Below are 17,382 nucleotides of genomic sequence, written 5' to 3' on the forward strand. Positions count from 1 at the left end.
CATCTCCAGCCACATCTGCTTTTTCGGACATCATAATACGATCTGTGGCGACCATTTCAACAGAATAGAACAACGGCATCGAGTGTATAACTGAACATGCACAAAAAGAGACGGCAGCTTTGACGGACAGGCCAGGCAAGATCTATTCCGAAATGCTCCTCTCGTGAGAAATCTATGTTCATCACATCATCGACACTAACGACGATCTCGAAAAAAAAAAAAAACCAAACACCACGCCCCAACACCATTGAGAGTTCATTTTCGAAAAATAATACCCCTTAATCGTAGCTCTGAATCTGCACCTTGATAGCGCCAGTCTTAGGATCGCTCGCCGTCTCAAACGCCTTGACAGCGTCCTCGAGGGCGAAGCGGTGGGTCACGAGCTTCTTCAGGTCGATGACGCCGCCGGCAAGGAGGCGGATGGCACGGGGCCACTGGTTGCAGTAGCGGTACTGGAACTGCAAGTCGACCTCGCGAGTGGACAGGCGCATGAAGGGGATCTTGATTTCGCTCTTGCCAACGCCGATGACGAAGACCTTGCCGCCAAACTTGGCGGCCTGGATGGCGCCCGCGATGCTGCTCTCGACGCCGGTGCACTCCATGGCGAGGGCAGGCTCGTTGCCGTCCATCTTCTCGTGCACGAACTGGGCGAACTGCTCGGGCGTGTGGCTGAACTCGACCTTGTGGGTGCGCACGCCGGGCACCAGCTCCTTGGCGAAGGCCAGGCGGCCCTCGTCGATGTCGGTGACGACGAGCGGCTCGGCGCCGGCGGCGCGGCAGCACAGCAGCGTCACCAGGCCGATCGGCCCCGCGCCGCACACCAGCACCGGGTCGCCGAGCTGGACGTTGGCGCGCGACATGCCGGCCAGCGCCACGGCCAGCGGCTCGAGCATGGCGCCGTCCTCGTACGTCAGGTTGTCCGGCAGCTTGTGGCACCAGATGGCCGGGTGGTTGACGTACCGCCTCAGCAGGCCGTTGACCGGCGGCGTCGACAGGAACTTGTCGTTCTCGCACCCGTTGTACCGCCCGATCAGGCAGGGCCCGCACTGGTGGCACGGGATGTTGGGCTCGACGGCCACCCGGTCGCCCGCCTTCAGGTGCTTGACCGACGGGTGCGTCGCGACGATGATGCCGGACGACTCGTGTCCGAGGATGTGGTCGCCGCGCACGATCATGGGGCCGATGCAGCCCGCGTGCCAGAAGTGGACGTCGGATCTGCCGTTCGTCGTGTTAGCATCGCCGATAGCTCGACTGTGTGGGGGAAGAAGGGGGCGTCTGCGGGGAAGATGGTTCAAGGAAAGGGACAGACGAACCCGCAGATGCCGGTGCTCTTGACTGCAATTGTAACCTCGCCCTCCTTGAGCGCCTCGCCGCTCTTGACCTGCTCCAGCGTGGGCTCCGCCTCTGCCACCCACAGGTCATGCTTGGGGTTGGTGTAGACGCCAATGTTTGGCTTCGACGGCTCAACGAGCGCGGTGCTGGTCATGGTGGTCGACATTTTCCCAATGTTGTAGCTGTGATTGGAGTTGGGAGGAGGAGGAGGAGGAGGAGGAGGGGAGGGGGAATGGAAGGAGCTTGCGGCAGGGAAGGGGAAAAAAGTTGAACGACAGCAGTGCAGATCACAACTTCAAGAGGGCAAGAGAATAAGCTTTTGAACTTCTGCAGGGTCAGATCTCGCGGTGGGAGAGATAAATTGGTTACGCGTGGACCTACGGCGGCGGGCGTGGGCTCGAAAACGAAGAAGCTGGACAGCTGTCTGGACCATGGGCCATAGCTTCTATGGGGCCTCCGCCCACCGGAGGGACGAAGTGGCACAGAGTGGGAGACCGGCGCCCCACGGCTCATGAGGCCAAACACACGATACATCGTGTGTAGGAGCTCCGCGGACAGGATCCCCATTGGCTCCTCCGCCTCGGCGCTTCGCGTTGCCGCACTGGCGCGAATTTTTCCGCCTGTGGAGCGCTGGAGCGTGGGTCCAGTCAGGTCGAGGGACCACCGCGGGGTAGCAGGTGACGTCGCAGAAAGAGGGGCTTGTGCACAGGCCGCTGCTCTAATCGATTTACCCGGAAACGACCTCCACGTGAGCCTCTCCATTCCCCTATTCGTGCTGAAAGCTACCTTCTTCGCTACTTCTGGACCGTTCCGTGGCAAGCCGCTTAATCTATACCCTGTGCTGATCGTGAAGACATGTTCATTTCGTTGTAGCCAGAAACAGAAAATAAAACTCCAGTGTACCCTTCCACATACCCCATCCCGAGGAGACCGTGTCGAATTGAAGGAAACGCCTTTGCAATTTGCTTTTCGTAAGCGCCAGAGTCATGCTGCCCCAACCCCGCCGATTAAATCATATGTCGTCCTTCGTGAAGTTGAGAAAGTCATTAAAAAAACTGAAGAAAAGAACAGACTGTAAAGCCCTGGACGAGGCACGCTATGTGGAAATAGAAATCAGCAGCATCATCTTACGAAAGTTCCATGCCTTCATCCTCATCGTTCTCACCTTCCTCAATGTCGTCGCTTGCCAGCACTCCAGCCCCACGCTTTCGGCCTTCGCGTCCAGGGTATTTGATGCCTGCCAGCGCGCCAAGTGCCTCCAACTCCTCGCCGCTAAGAACGCGGCCGTGGTCGTCCACTTCATCGCACAGCTCCAGCAGGCTGCGCTTCGGCAGAGAGCGGAAGCCCTTGGTACGCACAATCTTGCCCCAGTAAGTCATGCAGAAGTCGGCGGCCCGCTCCTTCAGCCAGTTTTCCCCAGCCACGTTGGCACGCTCCCAGATGATGGCTGCATGCTCAACATCCAATTCTTTGTGCAGCCTGTTGACGCAGAGGATGCGCAAGCGCGGCATAACGTAGATGTTCGACATGACCAGCATGCCGGCAACATCGCGGAGTGACGGCCCATTGTTGCTGCGGGGCGCGATGCTATCGGTATAAAGATAATGCAAAAAGGCCCGAACCGTGTTGTATGGCTCTGGAATGTGCATCTTCTTGGTGTGGAATTCGAGCATTTGCGAAGCGTACATGCGAGCGAAGTGGGGCCAGCGTGCTTGCAATATCATCTTGTGGACGTGAATCGGCGCAGATTCCTGCGCAGACGATGACTCAGCGACGACCGAGGCGTCGTCATCGTACTCATCTTCAAACTCGCGCTCGGCCGTGATCTGGAAGTCCGCTCCGCTGCCGGTCTCCGGAGGTTGATCGAAGACCTTCACCAAATCCGCTCCAATTCCTGAGAGGGGCGAGTTTTCGTTTGCATCTGACGACGGCAATTTGTGGACCTCGGCTCGCGTTTCGTGTGTGAGCGAGTTGCCCAGCAAGCCAAACTTGGTGAGGTCGATAGGCAGAACGTCGCTGAGGTACTCGCCGGTGGCATCGCCGGTGTTGGTGGGATCAGTAGGGCAACCGAGCAACCACGCGTGAGTTCCATCTTCATTGAGAGTGCAATAGTGCCACCGGTAGTTTGGAGGGAACATGTCCTTGCCATCAGCCAGCTTGTGCCAGCGCAGAGTATCGAGGTCGAGCGTGGAGAGGCTAATGTCGCACGAGGCCATAACTGAAGCCGGAGTAACGAAATCGACGAGCTGGCCAGAGGTGAAAACATGGAAGTGCGTGCCAAGTGCCTGCGTCGGGAGGTTCTGGCTCGCAACGAACTTCAGCGAGGAGATGGCCCCCGGAGCGAACACGGGCCTGTTACCAGACATGTGGGCTGGGTTAGTTTGGACGCTGCTTGAATTCGCAGCATATCCAGTGTTGCCTGTCGTGAGTGTGTTGCGCCAACTCGACGAGTTTGAATCCCGAGTTCTACCCAGCGCACCCCTGCCAGAAGTGCCATATGCCATGGCAGCTTCGAATGCGGGGCTGCCCCGAATATCCAGCCACCAGATTTCACTGGTCTTTTCCATATCCTCCCCAAGGCCGCCGAAGACCCAAATCTTGCCGTCCCAAACCCAGCTGGTGTGGTCGTAGCGCGGCACAAAGCGCCAAGTGCGAGACCAGGTCCAGGTCTTGAGGTCCAGGTAGCAAATGTCGTCAAGGACGTAGTTATCAGAACCGCTCATGCCACCCAAAATAAAAAGCTTGTCGTCATGGATGACGGCCGAGTGACGGGCGCGGCCCTTTGGAGGGGTTCCGTTGATGTCGGGTTGGGTCCAGTGAGCCGTCTGCAAGTCAAAGATAATAACATCGTGAAGGTAGGTGCGATGTTCATTTTCACCGCCGAAAACGAGCAACTTGTTTCCCTGCCACAAGCTGGCAGTGTGGCCTGGCGAAGAGGTGAGCAGAAGGTCAGATATGCGACGGTTTCGGCGCGGCACGTACCCATACGAACACCCGGAATGTCCCCATAATTATCGACCAGGTTCCACTGGCGCGTCTGCAAGTTCAAACGGAGCACATGGTTGTAGACTGCGACACATCAGCTGGTGAGAGCCGTGGGGTGGCAAGGAGGCTGACCCTCGTCGGTGTACTGGTCAAAGCCGCCGAACGCATAGATCTGGTCGTTGCCGACGTACGTCACGGACGCGTTGACCAGACAGGCGGGTTTGGCGCCGACGGTGGTGACAATCTTGGGGCGATAGCCTTCATTCTTCCCGCTGCGCCTGCGCAGCACAGGGCTGGCCGAAGAGGCCGACATGACGAAGGTGGTGTTGGATGGAGTCGAGGAAACAGGAATGGTCGTCGACGACGACGAGGAATGGGGAGGGCTGGTAAGAGCGTGCAGGGCCGAATTGACGGCGTGGGCCATTGACCGCGGCGGCGTTGGTTTATGAGACAGTCATAGAAAAAGCAGCGACGCGGGCGGGTGAGGCGTACAATGAACTGCTGCGCTCGGAGGTGAGGCTGGCAGCGATCTCAAAGCGCTCCGTCCAAGGTCAATCCGCCGCCACGCAGCGAGGAATCTGCGCCCGGGCCTGGCTTGGCGCCGCCGGCCTTCTCCGCGCCCCAGCAACACCACGTATACGTAACCGAATGCAGCTGCGAGCTCTCCCGGTGCGTCTGTCCTGAGCCTCAACGCCCGCAACCACGCTCATTTGCCACCTCCATGTCTGCTCAGCTGCCCCTGCTCGAGATCTGGGAGGCGTCTTCCGCCCAGCCCTTCTATCCCGCCGTCTCCAAGGACGCCCAATTCACCGTCGGCTTCGCGCTGCTCCTGGCTGGTACGCGCGTTGCGACCCTTCTGCCGTGATTGTCGCTGACTCTTCCGCACAGCATTCATCCTCACTGGCATCTTCGGCCTCAGTAGGAGCCCGCGCGCAATTGACGGCCATGCGCATGCTAACAAGGTGACAGCTCGGTCCATCGTCACGCTGCCCGCCCTTGGCGTCCCCGCGTCGCTGGCTTTTGGGTACCTTATCCCCACTGCACTTTCGCAACCGTGTACTGATGGCTGGCTGCAGCTTCGGATCCGTGTACATGATCTGCGCGGTCGGTGTTTACGTATAAAACACCTCTTTCTTTTTCCATTCAGCAGGGCGCCGTCGGAAGTCTTGTGTACGTTAAGCTGGGTCATGCAATAACTTCGGGAATACAATACACCGCAAGATTCCTGTCCCAAATCTCTCTCCAAGCAGCTGCACCGCGACAAAGCTGCCCGCCATGTCCGATCTGGCGGACGGTCCGCCGGTCCTCAGCGCCGTGTCTGGGTCAGCACGCCAACTATTCATACTACTGCGGTGCATTGGGTTTGCGCAAAAGGTGCGCGTGCAAATAACTGAGGACGGGCTTCGGTTCAGTGCTGAGGACAACCGCGTCATGCAAGGTATGCGCAGAGTGAGCGTGGTGTCTTCAGCGTCTGATTTCGTGCAGGTTTCGCCTTCCTGGACAAGACTCTGTTCACCACCTTTCTGTACAATCCACCCCGATCCAGTTCGCAACTTGACACCGACGGAGATGGCGACGATGTTCCAGCATTCGCCATTTCCCTCCCATCGCTCCTCGAGACGCTGCAGATTTTTGGTCTCACAGACCCAAACCAGCGGAACCCGTATGCGGCGTTTGGCTCGAGAGAAGGCACAAATGCATTCGACAACAGGGTGCTTGGGATGACTTCGCTGTGCCGCCTCTCTTACGAAGCACCCGGGGCGCCATTGAAGATTGTTTTGGAGGAGGCTGGAGTGACGACAACCTGCGAGTTGACAACTTACGAACTGGACGAGGCCGAAGATGAAGACATTCCTTTTGCAAGGGACGAATTGGCCATGAAGATCATCATGCGGAGTTCGTTTCTCCACGACGCCGTTGCTGAGCTGGGCAGCACCAACCCAGAGAATCTGGCGCTACGAGCCAGTCCCACGGCGCCCTTCTTTTCTCTGAGCGCTAGTGGGACGCTGGGCAGCACTGTGGTGGAATTCGATAGGCCGGAGAACAGCGGGCCAAAGCAGCAGGATACAACGCTGCTCGAGACATTCCAGGTAGCGCACCGCGTAGTCTACACATACCGCTTTGCGTTGATCAAAGCGGCGGCCCGTGCAATGGCAGCAGCGACCAAGGTCAGCATCCGGGGCGATAGTCAGGGAGTGCTGAGCTTGCAGTTCATGGTCGAAGTGGACAGCGGCCAAGTGAGCTTCATCGACTTCAGGTTCGTGCCGCTGATTGAAGAGGAAGCCGAGGAGGGAGATGAAGACAGCGACGGCGATAGTCAGAGATAGCCAAGGAAATGCGAGTCGTTACAAGCGTTTTGTAGTGAATGCAAGTGGTATGCTCATTGCCGATTGCGGGCTAGTGGTGGGCGCAAGCAGTGGGGCCGCGCAGCCCTAGCCGCAAAAAGCCGGAGGCGAGTGATTAGTGAACAGCGCCCTGAGCACATCTCTCGCACCGCTCCGTTACTCCTCACGGGGGGTAAACGCATCCTGCCTGCCGCAACACAGCTCTTTCTCGCGCCTGAATCTAACCGCCCTGAATCTGACTCTGCACGCGCCATCTTCTAACCCACCGACGCCATCCCTTCCGGCCAATCCCCCGCCCCGTCCGCACATCCATCCGGTCGCGGGCGAACTCCACCGGCCGCTGTCCTGACCTCGCCTCGTCTTGACTTAACGCCGTGGCCACTAAGCGGATTACCAAGGACCCGTACCGGAGACATCTGCACCAGCCCTTCGTTCTGTTTATAAGCCAGCTCCCGACGCCGACGTGCGCCGTCTGCTTTCCCAAAGAGAAAGGAGGCCCGCCGCGTGTCTCTCTTCCACCAAAGAACCAATTATTCCCCCGCCCCCGCGGCGATCCACCCCAGTGTAACCATGGGCTCGGAAAACGAGGAACGCCCTACCAAAAAGCGGGCTAGGCAGTCCACGCCGTCCGCTGAGCCCAGCAGCAAGGGAAAAAAGCAGAGAGGCAGACCAAAAGTAGACACCCAAGACGAGACTGCTGCAGATGTGAGTAATCAAGAAATGCGCTCTTTCCCTCGATCACTCATCACAAAATCCTCTCCCTGCACTAGCGGTGACTGCTGCCCCCAATCCCCAGAATTCCCCACTACACCTTTTCGCAATTCCACCCGCTCTTCCTTTCATCCAGCTGCTTCCCTTTTCATGCATTCGCGCCTGCATTCCCAAAACATCCATCATGCCGACGCCCTACATGGTTCGCCGACTAACTCCGGCACAGCGGCGCCGCACACAAATCCGCCTTGCTCAGAGAGCGTACCGTCAGCGGAAAGAGATGACCATCTCGTCTCTGCAAAAGCAGGTCGAACAGCTGCAGTCCGTCATTGATGGCATGAACAGCTCGTTCTTGCGCTTCAACGACCAGGCCATGGCGTCGGACATCTTCGCTTTGCGCCCCCATCTGGCCTCCGAGTTGAGGTCGACCACCGAGGCCTTTGTCAACCTCGCCAAGACTGCAAAGACTGTAGAGGGTGAGGACGAGCGTGAGGAGAGTCAAGAAGCCTCCGATCCTTCCACCACACCGCAGAACACGGCAGCTGCGCCAAACATCTCAACACGAAACTATCAGGACATGGGTCAAACCCAGCAAGATGTGTCAGCACCAGTCCCAAATGCACCAAATGCCACCGCCCAAATGAATTCCCAATCAACGCATATAGGCTTGGGGTATTACAAACTTGCCGACGAGTCTGACGTTCCGGTCTTTGGCCAGAACGTGGATTTCTATTCAGGGTCGGATATCCCTAATCTATCAGCTCCAAACTTTGGAGCTTCAGGGGAGCCAATAGTTACTGAACTGCGTCAGCCTCAGGACACTCCCTTCGCCCCCTCATCCCGCTTTCGGAGCGCCAACCAGACGGCTACAGTAAATGCCCTCCAGCCGGAAACCTTTGCCCAGCCCACGGATGAACAGTACCGGAACGAGACAACCGCGGTTGCTCCGATTCGAGCACGCACCTACGAACCCTTCACACGTGTTTCGCCCTGGATCCCATCTCCCATGAACAGCACCCCCCGGCCCGCCTTCACCTATTCTTTCCAAGAAACAACATTTGCACGCCGCTTGCAACGAGCCTGTCTCGAGCGAGCATTTCACCTTCTCTCAACGGCACACCTCCGTCCCAGCGACTTTAATCGTGTTTTCCGCCTCTGTCGTCATTACTCATCCCGGGACAGACTGCTCAAAGACTTCAGAGATCTTCTCCAGCACTCGGTGCTTCAGCCACTTGACTTCTTGAATTCACCCTTCCTCCACTTAGGCGGAGCAGGAACTCACTACCCTGTGCGGGATGAAAACGGGAGAGTCCTCCCAGGCCAGATAAACTTCAACATTCGCCGCATTGGTCCGTACGTGACGAGAGTTCAACATAACGAACTGCGAACAAGTGCACACCCTGATGTCATTGTTACTCCCCAGCTGGAATACGACCTAGAAGAATATGGTGGCGAGTGGCTCGACAGCCAGGACGTCGAGGGATACCTGGAAGAGCTGGGCGTACATATTGACGCGCAAGCTTCTTTCGCGGAGACTGCTGTCAGGACCCTTGACGCTCTTGCTCGCATTCAGTCATCCCAGGGCGACGTCGCGCATCCGGACTCGGAGATGAGCGTCCTTGGCGAGACGCTCGACCAATTCGCGCCCAACCATGTCGGTTGCAGCTATAGCTTATCTCCACCTTCTCAGACCGTATTGATGGCCGGCAGCCCGGGGCAGGCAAGCTTGCCCAGCAGTTCCAGTGTTCCTAGCGGCACTCAAGGTGAAAACTCCACGTCTAATGGCCCCAGTACGCCTGACAGCGTGAACCTTCTTCAACAAGCGGCGCAAAGGGTAGATCAGGCCAGTACAATGGGTTGGGGCGAATTTCCAACAGTTGATCCCAAGAACTGGGACGAATGGGATCGCTTCTACGATTTGAACTTCGCTTGGGCGGACAACAACCAAATGGACTTAAGCGAGTACGGCATGGGTGGTGTGGCGACGGTGGACTTGGTGGAAGACAGGCGGCAGAACAGGACGGTGACAATCGACGTCCAGAGATTCATCAATGGTAAGTTTCTAAAATCTATGTTGTGAAAGAATTGTGAAAGAAGAAGCGGCTAACTTGTCGTAGGATTGATCAAACGCGGTGTCTGCATAGGCCGAGGACCAGGTTTCCGCCGCTCAGACATTCACTATGCCCTGCGGGCTGCTATCATCGAAGCTTTCTAATGACCACCTAAGATTGCGGCCTCACCATTGTCACGCTACAATGGTCTTTCGAACCCAACCATCCATACCCTCGGCTCAAAGCCAATGACCGAACAAGGCCTCCATACAAGCTACGCCAGAGCTACCACGCCAACTTCTGCCCATGTCGGGAAGGCAGGACGTCCCGGATCGGCAACATCTAGGAAGTTGGCATGGAGAACAATGAACAGGATCAAGAGGAGGAAACAGTGGTTCATTCATGATCTATGACTCTCGGCTGCTGTGAAGGCGGTCTTTTCTATCCATAGCAAGCATACTTGCTTCTTGGTCGACATGACGCACCACCTCTAAATCGAGGAATTGAACGAGACAGCAACGCAGCCGGTGAAGCAGAATATGTAGACTTCTTCTACAAATATGGTGTCGGAAGGCATTGCAGGAAATAAGGGTGGATTTTGATTTCATTCACATTTCTCTATTTCCAACGTTTCTATCTTTGGAATCCTGGATAACTGGACCGGCAACCGACACGAAATTGGATATGATATGTCTCCACTCCAAAAAAAAAAAAAAGGCTGATACGCCTCCAATGCCATCTAATTCTAACACGTACTTTCCTTCCACTTCATTCTTCGTCTCTTCTAGACCGTAGAATCGGCACCACATTGCTGAAGGCCCCGCCTGAAGGGGGATGAGGATGGGCGTAGCGTGGGTTGATTCAGAGAAACGTGTCCCCCGTCCCTTTTTCCAAAATGAAGTCGGGGCCTCTCTGGAACAGTTGAGGGGGAGCTTCTCATTGTTCTCGCAGCCGCTCGTTCACGGAGATGGTGCCGATCCCGTGCATCGTTTTTCCCCCCTCGCCATTTGCGCAGGGTTGGGAGAACTGTTGCCGCTCGTACGTGCCGCGTCCGGACATTTTTCATGCGAGGCGTGGGGAGAACACGAGTCACTGGCTCATGCTTGGGATTCGATGGCGTGGGTTTTTGGTTTGGGCGGAGGGCATTGGTGAGGTCGATGTCGATTGTTATGCCCTCCTTTTGAGCTGGGTGAAGCTGATGTTGGATCTTTTTCTCTTTAGAAAAAGAGAAAAGGTCCCTATTGCTCAAGATCCACTAGCATCTCTGGGCCATGGGTCGAGGAGGTTCGAACGAGCCAGGCGGAACAGTGTCGTGATGGTGAAGGCAGACATGGCTCTGGTTGGATGTTTTTTTTTTTTTCGAGAATGGTTCGCTGAATAATATTTCAAAGTCGGCAGATGATGTGAACGTGTGCTGTCGTTTTGAATAATCGAAAGGTGACCAGAGAAGATATTTGAATACTTCTGTGAAAGATTCCAAAAGGGAAGCATCGAAGCAAGGGAGCCTTTATACAGGGCAGACGTTCAGGGGAAGTGAGTGGCGCAGGGGCGGGCGCAGCCACACGTATGCCAAGCTATTGCCGCCATCTCATCGCAGCGGCAGGAGCAGCGGTAACATCAGCGGAGGCTGAGGACGCGTGGTCGGCTAGTCCGGGGGCAAATGTGAGTAGGGTCTCTAGGTGTGCGTTGCACGAAACTTGTCTCATTGTGAGGAAGCGCCGTTGTGAGCGCTAGTCTGGATAGCATGATTGATAGGTGATGAGAATCCAGCAGCGCTTACTGAACTCCATAGACCGTTGTGTATTTTTTTCTTTTGGGTGAGTAGGTATGGCTCATCTGGCCGAACTGGAAGCAACCATCTAGATTTGCCGCCATACTCAAACTCAGCTCGGCCGGACGCCGACAGACCCGACGTCGGTGAGCAGGGTGGCGGAGCAAGGAAAATGACCAGGGTGCTGAGAGGGGCGACATCCGAGAGGCTTGTGTGCACTGGGAAGAGGCAAGGCTGGGGACGGTCGACGGCTACTGTATTGGTGGTGCCGCTCCCGTGCGAGAGCACGGAGGCCGCACCGCCGCCGGCGGCTACGTCACGACACGAAAAGGTTGGGGTGGATGACGTTCAAGAGAGAAAAAAATAAAAGGAAAGGGGGAGGAACTGTGCGCTGGTCTAGACTCACGTCCCTGTTCGACGTTAGCTGTACGGAATGTACAGTCGCAGCGCACACTCGGGTGTGTCGCCGAGGCAGCTGAAAAACCCTGTGCTTACATGCGTCGACCACTCGTTTCTCGCTCCCCATGCAGAATGCCGCCAACAGCAGGCGCACGTGAGTGAATGATCCCCGCCTGATGAGGCTATAACACCGCTTCGCCCCCTTTTCAACGCCTGAGGACGCAAAACGCGGTGAAGCCTGCGCCTTCACCGCTCCGTCCTACCCAGCGCTGCGCAATATCTGCGCTTTACAGCCTCATTGTTGATGCCTCAGGCATAGTTTTCCCACTTCTCTTTGCTTTGAGCTCCTTTTCAAGGCGAGATGGCGACACAGTGTTGGTTTACAGTGAAGTGTTTTCTTGTTGAAGGCTGGCAAGACGCCGGTCGGACATATCTGCAAAGTGAGCCGGAACCCCAGTCAAATCAAGATAACTGGCTCTAGAAACCTGGCTGATGGAAATAGTGGTATAGGATTCGCTATAATGGTGGTTATTGTGCCATCTACCCAAACGCCTCGAACAAATTACCCCCGATGCAGTAGTCGAACATCAGTGTGACTGAAATCAAATGCTTCCTCCGTCCGTGGAATCTTGGTCCAGATCTCTGAATGTCTTTCAAATGCTAGTAGTCGTACAATAGGTGTTGTGACAGATGGAAAGGCAGCCGGAGTATGTATGCTGCATTCGGTAACATGAACGCAGGGCTAGTCGGTCAAGTTGAATACTCTTCAACTGAATACCAGTAGTTCTAGTAAGTCGAGCGAAGGTGACCTGGCTGTGCTAATTAGACTAGTTGTTGCACGGATCGGATCGGGTTCGGTCACATACCGCCGCGAAGGGCTACCTTATTCTGCAGTCCGGAACCCCTCTCATTTTGTGGTTTGTTTTCCAGATGAGCATCTGGGCCAACCTTCTAGTAAGAATGAGCACATTATCTGAAAGATTGGCCGGCAAAGATGGTTAGAGCTTACCGGGCAGCTCGTCGGGTGGTGGTTTCGTGGGTGGCAAGCCGGGTCTACTGGGTATTGAGTGCATTGCTTTGAGGCTTTTCGAATAAGCTGCTTGTGGTAAAGAGATATAGCTAAGGTAAGATTCACTTCTCGAGGGACCTGGGAGCAGCTTAAGTACTGAAGCGTTGACAGAGAAGCCGAGGTAGCGGATTGAGACGACCGCCTCCTACTTTGCGCCTTACGCGCCGATCGTTCGGTTGCCCCGTTGATCAGTCGCACACGAAGGACAATGTGTGGCGGGTGTCTGATGGTAGAGGTTGTTGCCCCAGTAGGATGCGCCGGAACATGGCAGCCATGGTTTGGGCACGCCTTGAAACGAACCGGCCTAGCCAATGGAGAGGACACCGCCACAAGGCATATAGCACTCGATGAGATGGTGATGGGCTGAGCTTGCATGGTGCCCAGCCGGCTCTTAACATGCGTATAATGGGCCGCCATTCAGTAGCAATACACGTGTCTCTAGATGGCAGTGCAGGGCAACTCGGGCAGAGAAAAGCTGAAGGACGCAAAGGAAGGACGGACAGAGCCGCACAAGAGGGAGCCAGATTGCGAGATGATCTCGCCTTGCATTATGATCACGTACGCCGTTGGATGACATACAGAGCAGCAAATAACTAGCGCAGGAGTAGACCCAAGCTCATGGGCTCTCTGCATGGGATTCACCAATGATATTGTAGGAGGCGTCGGGCTTGCATGCTTCAGAGACACGCCAGCAACCCGACTCTCTGGCGTAACAAATCATGGGCCGTGATCCATAGATCATGTTATGCTGGTTTTAATGCAAGCCACCCATGTGGAACGTTCCACACGCTTCAACGTCCCATCCACGCTCGAGTATACTGCCTTGTGGATGCCCTGCTGGAGATGGCTCATCACACCGCTCTTCAGACCCCCAGGACAAGACCTCGGCTTTTCAGATGAAAAACACGTGTCAGTATTGAATCAAGCAGAATGTGAGAAAGAGTGGTTCTGCTAACAAGATTTGACAGCGAGGCAGGGTGTTTCGTGGCGGCGAATATACCACGGACGCCAGTGCGAGCAGCAGATGCAGGCATCAGAGCCTAAGATCAGGAGAGCCAATGACTGACCCGGCAAAAGCGACATGTATTTACAGAGCCTTTGGTCACAAGCTGCACCCAAGACGGAAGCAGCAGCCATGACACCCGCCTCGTTGTATCACAACCAGACGACTTCTTTGCCGCTTTCATCCACAGAGCCGCAAGTTCCCACTATCTCCAGGCAGCAAAGAGGCACAGGTTGGACAAAAGGAAAAATAAAGGTGGAGTAACGAGAAAAGCTGCTATTTCGCGCCTCACGGAGGAAGCCCCGTCTTTCTCGTGTTCCGCCCTGCGATACAGATCCAAAAGCATGGGTTGCCTTTTTTTCTTCTTCTTTGCCTCTCTTTCCCATCCCGACGAGATACGCGCATTTGCGCACTACCATACCTGCGAGCACTGCCCCCTTCGCAATACCCAACCGGCGCAAGGCTGTCGGCAGCGCGCGCGCCAGGCATCAGGGAGCGCTTAGATCGGGCGGTCATATTTTTATTTTTCTCGTTTGACTCACCGGACCACGTCAACCGGGCTGCTGCTGCTGGTTTTTGCCCTGCCTGACCTGCTGCTTTCCCCGTGCGCCCGTGGTTGTCAGTACAACGCGAACGAGTTGCGCGCGCGTGGGCTGACGCGAGCCCTTCCCCTCCCCCCCTCCTTCTATTTGATCAAGCCGCGTCCTCGTCGTACACGTCGCCAAAAGCCGTACGCCACGCACTGCGCCACGCACTGCCATGTGGCAAAGGGGGGGCGGGAGCGGGCGCGGCCGCCGAAGGCTGATGATGATGATTTATTATTGATGATGATGATGACGCTGGGTGTCTTGGGCGGCAGACGCAGCGAAACCGATCGGCAGGCGCTACGGGTGGGCGGCGGGCCGCTGCTGGCGTCGTGTGTTTTTTTTCGTTGCGCACGCACGGGCTAGACCAGGGCTGAGTGTTGATCGATCGAATTGGTGTAACGGGGCGATTGGGGGAGAGAGAGAGAGAGAGAGAGAGCGTGCGGTGGAGGGGCCGGGGCACTCATGTACGGATTGCCTTTCGTAGTTAGCGCGCGCGAGTTGATCGGGATTGGTCTGTCCTGGGACGTGGACCGGACGGGATGCGTGTCGATGCATGCAGACATCATATTAGAAACTAGTAGCTGTTGGGTGGAAATAGCTCTCTATCTATTGAAGGAATGTTGAAAGGTGTTGTCGTCCAAAATACTGCCCATTCTGGTAACCGGTACTGAATTAGGAAGCCTTCCACTGGACTCGGCCCAAAGACATTATGTGGCATAAAAAAAAGGATTACCCAAGGCCTCTCTCCATGTCAAGCAAAATATGATGTCCTTCTATGAAATGCTCGACAATTACCGCCCATAGGAAATCCCATCTGCGAACGCCTTTTTGGCACCATAGCGCCCGGCTAATTGCCAAGTAAAAAGCAAGCCCTACACGTCACTGTTAATAAATTGTACTTGCAGCATGGGAAACGGAACGTACTGATTGTGACAGTTGAAGCTGAGAGGTCATTTTCATCTAGCGACGACCACCATCACGAGGCCAGTTGCCGTCGGAGCCTGATATTGCAGTCAAGTATTAGCAATGGAGACTACACGGGCAGACTACAGGTGTACTTACCGTTGCCAGAGCTGTCGGGGGTCATGTTAATGGTTGTGGATGGAAAGGTAGGTGGTGAGGAGTGGGTTGAGTTGTCGAGGAACGTTTCGAAGCGAGTGACTTTGATCGAAGAGGAGTTGTTGTTGTTGTTGAGTGTGCTCCTCTTGCCGGAGCCAGCAAGTCTTTATATCCTTTTCTTCTGAGGTAGCATCGCACTCGCCGAACTTCACACTCTCCCCATCGGGATGGCTGTTTCTCAGCTGGCCACTCGGTTCTCACGCAGCTCTGGAATGTGCTAGCAGCACTGACTAACCTGCCGAAGAAAGCCAAGGCGAACGGCAGGTGTTGAGCATGGACAAAAGCTTGGATAGGGTGGGGGAGTCTGGTTGCGCAAGAAGCAATACTTGGTGTAATTCAGCTGCACTGCTGAAATGTGCCCAAGAAAAACCCAAGAATAGTCCCGGACAGGCGGTTCTCTGCCCCCCTTCTCCCCCTTCCAGCCCTTGTGCGATACAGAGAGAAAGACGCTGCGGCCGGAGATGCGGCCGGCGCTGCTGTGCAACCGGCTACGCGTGCTCGTGTTGGGCTTCCCGCTTCGACCGCCGGCCGTGGCACACCGCTCCGAAGAACAATTTAGTCGGGCGCATTTACCGAGAGTGAGATAATGTGCAGTGTCTCGCCACCCTGAAGAGAGATCTCCCCTCTCGCCTCGTACTTCGCCCAGCTGGTTTGCACCTTGAACCTCGGCAGGGTCTCCCCCCTCGCCTTGACCTCAACCCAGTTCTCGGGCACGGCTTTATTTTTAGCATCGTGAAGACTTATCGCAATGAAGTGAGCCCTTTTTTTTCTCTCCTGCCTCGCTTACACAAGAAAAAGGAGACTTAAGCACCCACCCGACAAATAGTATTAGATAGCAGTGCGCTGATCTCTCCCCTTTGCAGGACGCTTGACCGGTTGCCAGACAGTCGATTGATGCCAAGAGCACACGGGGAGGGGTGCGGTGAACCCTTTGTGTCGCTTTGGCCACGTTCTTGCGAACCCACCGCATCATGATCTCTCATGATGCCTTGATGCAGCGGATATCCCGCGTTCACGACGCTTATGCGCCTACCCGTGTAATGCCGTGGACACCGGGCACACGCAGCGCCCCTCCACTGAATTTGCGAGAAGTGCCCAAATATACATGCCTCGACACTGCTAGCTTGGCTATGACGTCAGACCTGCGAATCATCGCCATCACTCTGGATGTCGGAAGCCGTGGTGGAGAAAAATGTGCTGTTGCTGCCAGTGGCGGTTGCACGCTGGCGGGGTCGACCGAAGTCAAATCGGCCGTCGAGTCAATGCGAACCGAGTCTCTAAGCTAGTGCCCGAAACCGAGTAACGGTGGACAAAAAGGACGCGTGGTAATGGGAAGTGGCTGGCTGTTGATGTCGTCGAAAGAGTGCTGATCGAGAGATCTGGAACTGACAGAGCACACTCGACGGCATCCCGAGAAGTCCAATTGCCTTCGTAAGCTGCCATGAACAGTTTTCTCGTATTATATACGTGCTGAGGGCTGGAATCTTACCGCCCCGATTGATCAGCCGCTACGGGAGTTAAATCCGTATTGGACCAATGGCTGCAACGGCTTCCTTTCACGACGAAAACATGGCCAGAAAAGGACTGTGAAAAGCAAAAACAGCCCGGGACCGAGATACGGACTGCTCCCAAGAGCGTGGTGTTGTTGTAAAATCGAAGTGCGCGACCAGGGAGGAACACCCGATCGTACTCTGCACCAGGATGACTCAACTTCTCGCAGAATTTGATGATCGAAAGATGCTCACGCTAGCATCTGCAGACCGGCTGTAGCGCTCGTCTCCTCGCAGCGCGACGAGGGAGGGGGAGGACTTGAGAAACAGACACGTTCTGGAAGGGGGGGATCATCTGTCCCACAGCAGCCCAGCAAGGGATTCATCGCATCAATCGGAGAATTCCTAGCCTCGGCACAAGTGGCCTCACTGTACCCAATGACCCGGGAACCAGACACCTCAGCCCCTCCCGACGCTGCGGAAACGACACGAGGCGGCAGATCGAAGGCGGCCCAATCCC

The 17,382-nt window shown here is 55.8% G+C and overlaps 4 protein-coding genes across 4 annotated transcripts; 2 read left to right on the forward strand and 2 right to left on the reverse strand.

Annotated features, from left to right (window-relative positions):
- Positions 1-278: 278 nt before the first annotated feature.
- Positions 279-1,498, reverse strand: LTHEOB_7607 (Sorbitol dehydrogenase; the record flags this gene model as incomplete). The annotated part of the gene is made up of 2 exons (XM_035516992.1): positions 279-1,251; positions 1,314-1,498. The coding sequence occupies 2 exons, from the start codon at positions 1,496-1,498 to the stop codon at positions 279-281; spliced, it is 1,158 nt and encodes a 385-aa protein (XP_035371116.1).
- A 961-nt stretch (positions 1,499-2,459) lies between these two features.
- Positions 2,460-4,741, reverse strand: LTHEOB_7608 (Kelch repeat protein; the record flags this gene model as incomplete). Its single annotated transcript, XM_035516993.1, has 3 exons — positions 2,460-4,258; positions 4,315-4,401; positions 4,450-4,741. 3 exons carry the CDS (start codon positions 4,739-4,741, stop codon positions 2,460-2,462), a joined length of 2,178 nt encoding a protein of 725 aa, XP_035371117.1.
- A 297-nt stretch (positions 4,742-5,038) lies between these two features.
- On the forward strand, positions 5,039-6,644 carry LTHEOB_7609 (Repair protein Rad1/Rec1; the record flags this gene model as incomplete). Its single annotated transcript, XM_035516994.1, has 6 exons — positions 5,039-5,153; positions 5,206-5,235; positions 5,287-5,341; positions 5,394-5,421; positions 5,692-5,755; positions 5,803-6,644. 6 exons carry the CDS (start codon positions 5,039-5,041, stop codon positions 6,642-6,644), a joined length of 1,134 nt encoding a protein of 377 aa, XP_035371118.1.
- A 588-nt stretch (positions 6,645-7,232) lies between these two features.
- LTHEOB_7610 (Bzip family transcription factor) lies at positions 7,233-9,588 on the forward strand (the record flags this gene model as incomplete). Its single annotated transcript, XM_035516996.1, has 3 exons — positions 7,233-7,367; positions 7,600-9,427; positions 9,491-9,588. The coding sequence occupies 3 exons, from the start codon at positions 7,233-7,235 to the stop codon at positions 9,586-9,588; spliced, it is 2,061 nt and encodes a 686-aa protein (XP_035371119.1).
- Positions 9,589-17,382: the final 7,794 nt, after the last annotated feature.

Source organism: Lasiodiplodia theobromae (assembly GCF_012971845.1).
Source record: "Lasiodiplodia theobromae strain AM2As chromosome Unknown scaffold_23, whole genome shotgun sequence".
NCBI classification, from domain to species: Eukaryota; Fungi; Ascomycota; class Dothideomycetes; order Botryosphaeriales; family Botryosphaeriaceae; genus Lasiodiplodia; species Lasiodiplodia theobromae.